At 40.4% G+C, this 11,719-nt stretch overlaps 1 protein-coding gene across 1 annotated transcript; it reads left to right on the top strand.

Moving 5' to 3' along the window:
• The first annotated feature begins 4,856 nt into the window (after window positions 1–4,856).
• On the top strand, window positions 4,857–7,240 carry LOC141010701 (B2 bradykinin receptor-like). The gene is made up of 2 exons (XM_073483789.1): window positions 4,857–4,906; window positions 6,163–7,240. The coding sequence occupies exons 1-2, from the start codon at window positions 4,887–4,889 to the stop codon at window positions 7,199–7,201; spliced, it is 1,059 nt and encodes a 352-aa protein (XP_073339890.1). The 5' UTR covers window positions 4,857–4,886; the 3' UTR covers window positions 7,202–7,240.
• The last annotated feature ends 4,479 nt before the right edge of the window (window positions 7,241–11,719 follow it).

Raw genomic sequence — 11,719 nt, 5'->3', positions numbered from 1 at the left:
ATTACAGTGCCAGTCACACACATGGCGAAAACAGCTATTGTCATACAGTTACTTCAGGTGAAGCAGGTGAGTTTCCCCTGTTTTTAGTATTGACACAAGGAGTTTTAAATTAGAAAAATAATGGTGGGGGGACCAAATTAATTACAAGAACTATTAAAATACTAATACTACTGGACACAATCTGAACTAATAAAATGTCCAGGGTGCCACACATGTGTCTGAATCTGTTTTTCTGTTCATTTACATGGTGTCGTTGCTACCATGAACAAAACTGGGAACCTGAATCTGTCACGAGCTCAGTCTGAGTGTCTCTGGAGCAGTCTCTGGGAGTGTGTCTCTGGTGCTGCCTGACCATAGTAAGCAGCTTCTTTGCAAAAGTTAGCTTTAAACAAAGATGCTATTTTTTCGCTTCTTACAAAGATGTGCTTTTGCTCTGGTTAGGTTTAAGCACAAAAACCACTTGTGTTTTGGCTTAAAGGTGATGTTCATTTTGTGTTTTAACCAGTGTTGTACTTGAAAAGTGAAAGTGATCAGTGTGTGTGTGGTAAAATGGTCCCTGTCAGTGTTTTCCAATTATATCTGGTGTTTTTGGATTAATATTACAGCTGCATGTGTATGTTGCAGTTTACTGTTATAGAGCTCATTTTAACTACTCTGTCTACTGTTTGATCTACATGTACATCAATGCAAGAAAAACAATCACTTACAGCAGCTTTAATGAGCTCAGAAAAACAGCCCCGTTTTCAGCTGTGTGACGGTGTTTTCACTGGACAGGAAGGGCATGATACATTGTGATCTAGTAACGTAAGCGGTCAGACAAATAAAGTGTAGTAGAAATTACGATATTTGCCTCTGAGATGAAGTGGAATTGAAGTATAAAGTTGCATGAAATAGAAACAGTACCTTGAATTTATACTTAACTACAGTACTCTGGTAAATGCAATAGTTTCACTCCATCACTGGCCAAGAGGCCAGGGACGCGAAGGCAAAAGCACAGGTGTATGCTGTCACGATATGCTGCTTATTTTGATTGGGTCTTTTCCAAGTGATAAACAAATGTTGGATTAGATGACTTTGTCTGATGACAATTTAGGTTTTTGTGTATCGTTGTGTGTCCTGAGCCTTCTCTAAGCAACACTTCAGATGGAAAGTTAGGCAAGGAAGGGAAGGGATGAACGCAAGGCATTAGATCCAGTTGACATTGTGTAGTCCACCACTGCCATTTTAGCACTTAGGGCCGGATCTATTAAAGGTTTGCGTGTATTAAAACGTGTGCAAACTCCTTGCACATGCAAAAAAATGTACAAACTGATTTACTAACAGTTCGCAAAAAGGGTTGCGTCTGTCAAAAGGTGCAAAATAGCGCGTCTGCATCCAGTTAGTACGTTTGCAGCAATGAATATGCAATATGGGGCGTTTACACGCAATTGTGCGTGTTCTGGGTGGAGAAAATGTAAATATATTAATTAAGCACATGCAAAGTGATTTATCAAACCTGAAAGCAATTTTGCTAATAGAAACTGCGTCTATATTTAACACGTCTCAAAGGAAGGTGCAAACGGTTTGTATGCGTAATTGCGCACACATGGCTGCGGTTATTGTTGCAAGACCGAGACGCCGAAACAATGGAAGGAGACGCCGAGAACGCGTTTTTCACACTCGTGTGAACATTTTTGGGATGAATGAGGAAACCATCATTAGAACATATCGCCTATCCAGCCTTGCCATTTTGGAGCTGTTGGAGGAACTCAGAGCGGATTGCACCTGCTCCTCAAGGCTGGTCAGAGGCATCTCATCCACGGTGCCCCCGCCTGTTTTATTTGCAGACTTTTTATTATACGCCAGTTTTTCTTTTGTTCTTCTTCTGGTGTCTTGGTATCTCCTTTTCACTTCATCCACTGTTCGCCTGTTTTTTCCAACAGCATTAACTTTTTCACCGATTTTCTCCCACACGGCGTTCCTCTGCGTGACCGTCAGATTCCTTTGCTGCAGCTCATTGAAATGTTTATTCGCTTCCTCTACCAACGCTCTCTCAAACTCGCCATGCTGAAAACCATGAAACACGCTAAACCCTCATTTAAATAGGCGTGTCTCCAACACGTTTGCACCTGTTGTCATTTACACAATCACTCTTAGTAAATCGCCCGCAAACCGCGGTTCAACCCCACACGCAAATGTCTAGATTGCGCACGCAGATTAGTACAAGCAATTTGGGATCTTAGTAGATCCGGCCCTTAGTCTGTTAAGTAGCCTATGAAAGTATTTCTGAAGCAACAGCAAAGTAAAATGCGACATCATTTAACAGCAATACCACAATGTGTTTTGTTTCGCAGAAGTAATGGGCACAAATTAAGATAATGGAAATAATGGACAAGAGAGACGGAAACACGCTCTGTGTCTCATGGCGGTCTTAACACTGTGGGATTTAATGTGTAATGTGTGTGATGTAAGATTTTCCTGTGGGCATGTCTGTGAATGTGTGTCTGAATCTGTTTTTTTGTTCATTTACATGGTGTCATTGCTTAACAAATGTCCAACTGCTATTTATACACTGTACATACATTTGCATGCTTGTGCACACAGTAGCCTGAAGAGTGATAGGTCACAAAGTCATACCAATGTCTCTTTACGGTATTAACACAACATCACTGTTACTGAAATAACCTTTGTGTATCAATTGTGGAACTTTATCCATGATCAATTTATTGGAGTGGCATTTAAGCAGAAGTCCGAGACTTCTTTTGCTGATCTGTAAATAAACTTACAGCTTTGTGTCTTGATGATGGGGATTTGTGTTTTATTTTTTATTTTTTTTGTGAAAATGGTGTTAGTCTAATTGACATTAACATCTGGGCCTATTCAAAACCATCAGGGGAGTATGACCCATAGTCTATGGTATGACACCATATAAAGGAGAGCAGTCCGGACCCTACCTTCATGGGCACACAAAGGTTTATCCCCCTCAATATATCAGTGAAAACATATAATTTCAAATGATATAACAATATGCACTGAAAACACTTTTGCTAAATTCAGACACAAAAGAATATGTTTACGTTTTTCAAACGCCTCACAGAGGCTTGGTCCACCTCAGTCTGCACCTCACCCATGTTGGTGCTCAGTCTGAGTGTCTCTGGAGCAGTCTCTGGGAGTGTGTCTCTGGTGCTGCCTGACCATAGTAAGCAGCTTCTTTGCAAAAGTTAACTTTAAACAAAGATGCTATTTTTTACAAAGCTGTGCTCTGGTTAGGTTTAAGCACAAAAAACACTTGATTGTGTTTTGGCTTAAAGGTGCAATATGTATTAATTGGCCACCTGTCAAACTCATACTTTAAACTAATAAGGAACGACGTATCATCAGAGTAACCGCCAACTGCTGCTAACTGTAGCTGCCCTTAGGTAGTTAGCTCAGTTAGCCATGCAGCTAGTGGTTCGGACAGGGTGCTCAGGACCAGGGTAGTCAGTGTTTACACTGCTAGTACAGGAGCTTTCAAACCAGAATGGGCTGTGGCCAGCTGATTAGCATGCTTACCCCTGCAACATAATACATAAACATCACTATGCCAAAACTGCTGTTTATTCACATTCTGTTAATAGTTTAAGTTGTTTTTTTAAGCTTTTCAACAAAAATTCTTACATATTGTCCCTTAAAAATCGCTGTATGTTATGGTCACCAGAAAAAAACACTCCAGGAGTCCAGAGGTCTACTTATACACACCCTGTTTTGTTGCCATATACATGGCTGCAGATGGCCCGACATCCCTCCAAAAATATCTGGAAAATATCCACTGGTGTCACGTTTACAAATATTGAAACGTCGCCTCAGTCAGTTAATTAACATGTAATGTGAACGTGATATGACACGTTTTGCGGACATATAAATACAATACGTAGCCTATGACAGGTGCAGAAATGTAACTGCTTAAATTTTCATCCTGGTGACTGGCCTGAAAGATGCGTCCGACACTTGAGAATCTTTTCTGTGTATCCCCACTCAGCTTGACAGGAATGTTTTTTTGGCAGCTGCAGGGAGGATGCTTTAACTGGGATCACTCCAAACAGCACTGCTGACTCTCTCATACTATCTCATCCTGGGATGCCCTCTTGACCCAGTGCAGGTAGTGGGAGAGAGCAGGATGGTGGATAAGCTGTCATTGCTGCTGGTGAAGGAGTCCCACCTCCTGCAGGTCACAATCACAGCACTGGGCTGCTCCTTCAGCGATAGACTGATACACCCCAAGTGTGTACAATACACTGCCTATTGAACTGTCCTTTGGCTGCTGTGACGCACAAATTTCCTCGTTTGCGGGACTAATAAAGGACTTCTGATTGTGATACACAGGACCTCAACCCTGTTGACATGACTTGCTTTTTTCTTTGGAATTTCTACTGCACAGTCAACACCATCTTCATAAATCAATAGATGATATTTATAGAGAGATAGAGAGCAGATGAAATACCACCCATGTTGGTGTACAAACTTCCACATCTAGGGACAAGTCTGTTGACAAAAAATATTGACCTTTTAAGATAATGTTATAAACAAACATCTCTGAGGGCATGCCTTTAAAAAAACATATGTAGAAGCAAACTCTGACAAGCAGACTGTGATGTGCATGCAGTGCTACTAGAAGAAGTAGAAAAAACAGAAGAGGAACAGCATGATGCAAGTGGAGGGTGGGGGAAGGGGAGGGTTGACACAGCTTTCTAAGTCATTGGTGCCAATATAAATTTTGGAAATTTGGCTCTCATCATCTGAGATCACTTTCACATCTGTTCCCTCCTCCTTTCAGAGAGCAAGACAGACTTAGAGCAGAGTAGAGGACGGTACAGGGACAGTGTGGTGTGTCTGGACGTGTTATTTCTGGACTTACATCTGAAGGAAGAATGAATCATCTGCAAACAAGGTATGCATACGTTTGTTATTTACCGTAGTTAACAAGGGCCATCAACATCGTAGCATGTTCAACATGTAATGTTTAGTACTTTATAACAAGGTTATGCTGACACTACAAGAATGTACTAACTTTCATGGAAAAAAGCCATCTTAAACATAAAAGGGTGGAATCTAACCGTGACATATGGGCACAACCTGTTTTTCTTTATTCTGTTTTCTTTCTTACATGCCAACATCTCATTGGCAGCTCTGTCTTGTCTCAATATGTTTAATGCTAGATGTTGATCTGCTTTATCCCATGTTTTTTTAAACTAGACAGTAAGCTGTTGTACTGTTTGTACTATAGAATCAAGAGTTTAAAAAGAAATTAATTTAACACTGTAGTGAAGTATGGATGCAGTAAATGTTAAAGACACAGTCGGCTTAAGCGCTAAAAATAGTATCACACGAGCCAACAAATCCAACTGTTGCATATGCATACAAGTGATGGAAAAAGGCTGCAGTGTTGTTACTGTTTCTTCTTTCCAGCAACTACTTATGTTTTTGGCACCTAGCTATCACAGTGGTGTACCAGACAAGAGCGTCGTCAAACTGACTCATATTCAGGCTGACATTTGTCACCCTTTTGTATCTAAGGGTGTAAGGGGAATTCTCCTTGTTGAGGTAGAGAGTTGCTAATTCTCCGAAGAATTTTAGACTCGGTGTGATGAATCAGATCTCTTTAATACATGCTGCATGGAGAGAAGACCAGAAGTGTTCTCTGCAGTCTTCCAAATGTTTCCGACTTAAATACAACAGAGTAGGGTTTACATACTTTTACGACAGTTGGTAATTACTCCTTCCCACAACAATGACCCCATGATGTTGGTGTTGATACTGCCTTTCACCCTTTGATGTTTTATTAGGACCGTAAATGTCATCCTATCTACCTTCCTGTAAACACCTCAGGCAGAGAGAATTGCCCCTCATGTGACTTTCTGACCCTTGAAACCTAAGGGGGAAGGGAAATCTCCCCTCCTCTCACATCCTGATATGTTCTCTACCATACATTGATTACTGAATTCAAAACTATTTCATTTCTCACAACAGAAAACCACCAGAAGTTCCCAGCCTCTGAGGAAACTGCATTAAACTGGGAAAACATTACTGTATCAGAATGTTCAGCATTACTTAGAATTCACTGTTTCTCAACATTTCTTGTCATGATTTCAAAATTGTCTTTGTTTTTATGTTTTGTCTTGTTTGCTGTCCTCTGTCTCTCCACAGTGTTCCCACTAACATCAGCGCTATGGCAACAGGTGAAGCCCCAAACAGCACAAATGTATCTGACGTTCCAATTGAAGTCCCAACTGAGGACTGGATTGTCACAGTGGTGCCGGTGTGTATCCTGGTCTTCACTGTGCTGGGGATCGTGTTTAATCTGTTTGTCCTGATGGTTTTCTTCTTCCACAAGAAGGCCTGCACTGTGCCTGAGATCTACTTGAGCAACCTGGCTGTTGCTGACCTCGTCCTATTGGCCTGTTTGCCCTTCTGGGCTGTCAACTTATCCAACATGCATAACTGGATGTTTGGTCCAGTCCTGTGCCGATTGGTCAACCTGGGCATTAACATGAACATGTACTGCAGCATCTACTTCCTAGTTCTAGTTAGCATAGATCGCTATGTGGCACTGGTGCATACAATGTCCCATAACAGAATGCGCAGGCCAAAATATGCTCGACTGGGCTGTCTGGTGGTGTGGGGTTTCGGCTTGCTCATGGGTGTTCCCACACTCATTTACCGGGATGTGGAAACTAACGGTAATCATTCTCAGTGCTATCTTCACTATCCAGATGGCACAGTTTCACTGTTTGAGGGGTTGCATATTTCGTTCAGCTTCATCATCCCCATTATCATTATTTCTTACTGCACTTTCAAGATAATTAAAGCTCTGCAAAACCATTTAATGGAGGGGTCACACAGACAGAATGTTGAGCACAAGGCCACCACTCTGGTGCTTGTGGTTCTCCTGGCTTTCGTGATCTGCTGGATGCCATTTCACGTGCTTAGGATAGTAGAATTGCTCGAAAGGTCAAAACTCCTGAAAACAAACCTCAGCATCTTGGACACCTGCTCCCACATCTTCGTCTACTTAGCCTTCTTCAACAGTGTTCTCAACCCCCTCCTCTACGTCATTGTAGGGAAGAACTTCCGGAAAAAAGTCCACGAAGTCTTCAAGCAGCGGGGAGGTGAAGGGTCTTTCAGCACAACCTCCACACGCTCGAATCTGTCGAGAAGCTTTAAACTGGTGAATTTCTCAAGTTGATCTGCATAAATTTGATGTTTTTCAGAAGTCAGGGTTTGTTTTTTGTCACACATTTCAACAAAATGACCTGGACCTGACCATTTTGTGTTTTAACCACTGTTTGCAAAAAAGTTGAAGAAGTCAAGACAATGAATAGATCTCAAAGTCAAATCTTAAAGCTGTTGTAAGCGTTGTCGTTTTTTTAGTTAAAAATGGAGTTCTCTGTCCTGATTGGATAAAATGGAAATGCATTCAAGAAAATTTCTTTTCTCTTTTACAGCACTTTAATCTACATCACTGTCATAGATGTTATATCTACATCTATAACAGTGATTACTCTTGAAATATAGGTCCATTAAACACTTACTTTAATGAAATAAAAAATCACTTACAGCAGCTTTAATGAACTCAGAAAAACAGCCCCGTCTTCAGCTGTGTGACGATGCATCATCCAGCTCATTCAAGAGGGTTTTTAGTTTGTTTAGCTTAAGAAGTAAGAACATTTTCCCAACCCATAATCCTTCAATTAATCACAGACTTTCACAATCATATTTGAAGATAAGTGGTTTTCACTGGAAAGGAAGAGAATGAAACATTGTGATCTGGTAACGTAAGAGGTCGGACAAATAAAGTGTAGTACAAAGTACAATATTTGCCTCTGAGATGAAGTGAAAATGAAGTTTGAAGTTGCATAAAATGGAAACAGTGAAGTAAAGAACAAGTACCTTGAATTTGTACTTAACTACAGTACTCTGGTAAATGCAATAGTTTCACTCCACGCGAAGGCAAAAGCACAGTTGTATGCTGTCACAATACGTTGCTTATTTTGATTGGGTCTTTTCCCAGTGATAAACAAATGTTGGATTAGATGACTTGGTCTGATGACAATTTAGGTTTTTGTGTATCGTTGTGTGTCCTGAGCCTTCTCTGGGAAACACTTCAGATGGAAAGTTAGGCAGCAGCACAAGGCAATGCCTGTCAACTTACATCAACAGAGCAAAAGAAATGAACGCAAGGGATCCAGTTGACATTGTGTAGTCCACCACATCTGCTCCAACTTTCAAGGATATGAGACTCAAATTTCTGTGTCCGCCATTTTAGCACTTAGTCTGTTAAGTAGCCTATGAAAGCATTTCTGATGAAGCAACAGCAAAGTAAAATGCGACATCATTTAACAGCAATACCACAATCTTGTTTTGTTTTGCAGAAGTAATGGGCACAAATTAAGATAATGGAAATAATGGACAAGAGAGATGGAAACACGCTCTGTGTCTCATGACGGTCTTAACACTGTGGGATGTAATGTGTAATGTGTGTGATGTAAGATTTTCCTGTGGTCATGTCTGTGAATATGTGTCTGAACCTGTTTTTTTGTGCATTTACATGGTGTCATTGCGACCGTTTTGTGATATTTTAATGCTAAACAAATGTCCAACTGCTATTTATACACTGTACATACATTTGCATGCTTGTGCACACAGTAGCCTGAAGAGTGATAGGTCACAAAGTCATACCAATGTCTCTTTACGGTATTAACACAACATCACTGTTACTGAAATAACCTTTGTGTATCAATTGTGGAACTTTATCCATGATCAATTTATTGGAGTGGCATTTAAGCAGAAGTCCGAGACTTCTTTTGCTGATCTGTAAATAAACTTACAGCTTTGTGTCTTGATGATGGGGATTTGTGTTTTATTTTTATTTTTTTGTGAAAATGGTGTTAGTCTAATTGACATTAACATCTGGGCCTATTCAAAACCATCAGGGGAGTATGACCCATAGTCTATGGTATGACACCATATAAAGGAGAGCAGTCCGGACCCTACCTTCATGGGCACACAAAGGTTTATCCCCCTCAATATATCAGTGAAAACATATAATTTCAAATGATATAACAATATGCACTGAAAACACTTTTGCTAAATTCAGACACAAAAGAATATGTTTACGTTTTTCAAACGCCTCACAGAGGCTTGGTCCACCTCAGTCTGCACCTCACCCATGTTGGTGCTCAGTCTGAGTGTCTCTGGAGCAGTCTCTGGGAGTGTGTCTCTGGTGCTGTCTGACCATAGTAAGCAGCTTCTTTGCAAAAGTTAACTTTAAACAAAGATGCTATTTTTTACAAAGCTGTGCTCTGGTTAGGTTTAAGCACAAAAAACACTTGATTGTGTTTTGGCTTAAAGGTGCAATATGTATTAATTGGCCACCTGTCAAACTCATACTTCAAACTAATAAGGAACGACGTATCATCAGAGTAACCGCCAACTGCTGCTAACTGTAGCTGCCCTTAGCTAGTTAGCTCAGTTAGCCATGCAGCTAGTGGTTCGGACAGGGTGCTCAGGACCAGGGTAGTCAGTGTTTACACTGCTAGTACAGGAGCTTTCAAACCAGAATGGGCTGTGGCCAGCTGATTAGCATGCTTACCCCTGCAACATAATACATAAACATCACTATGCCAAAACTGCTGTTTATTCACATTCTGTTAATAGTTTAAGTTGTTTTTTTAAGCTTTTCAACAAAAATTCTTACATATTGTCCCTTAAAAATCGCTGTATGTTATGGTCACCAGAAAAAAACACTCCAGGAGTCCAGAGGTCTACTTATACACACCCTGTTTTGTTGCCACATACATGGCTGCAGATGGCCCGACAACCCTCCGACATGTTTTCTTTCTTACATGCCAACATCTCACTGGCAGCTCTGTCTTGTCTCAACATGTTTAATGCAAGATGTTGATCTGCTTTATCCCATACTTTTTGAAGCTAGACAGTAAACTGTTGTACTGTTTGTACTCTTGAATCAAGAGTTTAAAAAAAAAATCATTCTTATTAATGCACTTAATTTGAAGTTAATTTAACACTGTAGTGAGAGTATGGATGCAGTAAATGTTAAAGACACAGTTGGCTTAAAGGAATAGTTCACTCTAAAACGAAATTCAGTCATTATCGACTCACTGTTGTTGTGTTGTAAACAAACAGAAATTCCAAAAAGTTTGTTTGTGTTTTGCTGTTTCATAAATATACTTTTACATGTAGCAGGTTTAATGAAATATTGAGTATTCATCTATTATCCATCATCATAAATGCAGTACCTCAGATGTGAATACTGTCTAACGTACTGAACAAATTCACACCAATTCAAAAGCTCATCTATACAAAAGAGGAACTTTGTTGTTGTCATGCAACAAAGGTTCTCTGCCAGACTGGATGCAGCAGCTCTGAGGTTCATGGTCTGTGCTTTAACGCCCAAGACCAGCAGGAAATTCTAGTGAATGGTATCATTCTTCACTCATTGTGAAGGAAGCTGCCACCTATGGTGGTCTGATATTATTTGCCTCATTTCTTTAGCATTTTCTAGTATTTTTCAAACCTTTGTAATTGCTTGCACAGTCATTTTATTTTTTCACTGAGGTCCTCTGAAATACGGTTATAGGATTTTTGTCTCGTTTTCTTTCTAGCAGTGGACTCAGGGGCAGATCCTCCTTCAGGCCGGACTCGGCACATCCGTCTGACTTGTTCTTCGATGGGTGGATTTACCCCACCAACAGGTAGCGCACCGTCAAACAGCAGACTCAGTAGGGCTGAACGATTTTAGGAAAAGATCTAATTGCGATTTTGATTTGATTCACGATTTCCTTCAAATCAAGCTTCAGTGCAATATTCACAATGTACAGTAACATTAAAACATTAAATGCTATTACTCTAATGCAAGGATGAAAACTAAAGTTAAAAATTGCTTCCAAATGTATTTATTAACGGATATTATATATTAGATATTATATACGGAGTTACACTGGCAAAAGATGCTGTAATTGTAGTTTGTTTGCTACAGTGGGCCTGAGTATCATTTTCACCGAACTTTTTCGTCATACACTCATCATGCAAATGCCTGTAGTGATTTTTCAAGTGCTGGTATAAATTGGTTGTGTTTCCGCTGGATGTTGCAACTTTAGCGCGACAGGTTTTGCACAGTACCTGTTTCTGGTCCACGTCTACAGCCTCAAACCCGAAATACTCCCAAATGACCGACGTGCTGTTTTTCTTGGGGATTAAATCCCCTAACTCCGCTTCTGGTCCAGCTGAAGCCATTTCAGAACACGTTAAGGAGCAGGTTAATACTGATTGGTTAGCGTGACCTGTCCACGAGTAGCATGCCGCTTCTGATTGGTGAGCTTGGCAGGACGGTAGGGAGACGGCATGTATGTGTAAAATAGTTGACACAACAGATCCTGGGTCAGTCAGGAGTGCTGCAAAAACCGCAGCTTTGGCGATCACATGATCGCATTGTCTGAAATCGCAATTTTGATCAGAAAACGATAAATCATTCAGCCCTAAGACTCAGTATATCACCTCTGCAAATGCCATGTAAAATCTATTATCTCTACTTACAAGCAATTAAGAAATGTTTCATTGTTACCTCATGGAAATACTTTTTTGTGGAACACCAACTGCTTCTACTTTTTATTTATTCTGGCCTACAACACCCTTTCTGGCCTGGAAACCAGTCAGTCAAATGTGATTGTTCCACATGTCACAA

Source organism: Pagrus major, chromosome 16 (genome assembly GCF_040436345.1).
Source record: "Pagrus major chromosome 16, Pma_NU_1.0".
Classification (NCBI taxonomy): domain Eukaryota; kingdom Metazoa; phylum Chordata; class Actinopteri; order Spariformes; family Sparidae; genus Pagrus; species Pagrus major.
This window is presented reverse-complemented; position numbering and strand designations above follow the sequence as displayed.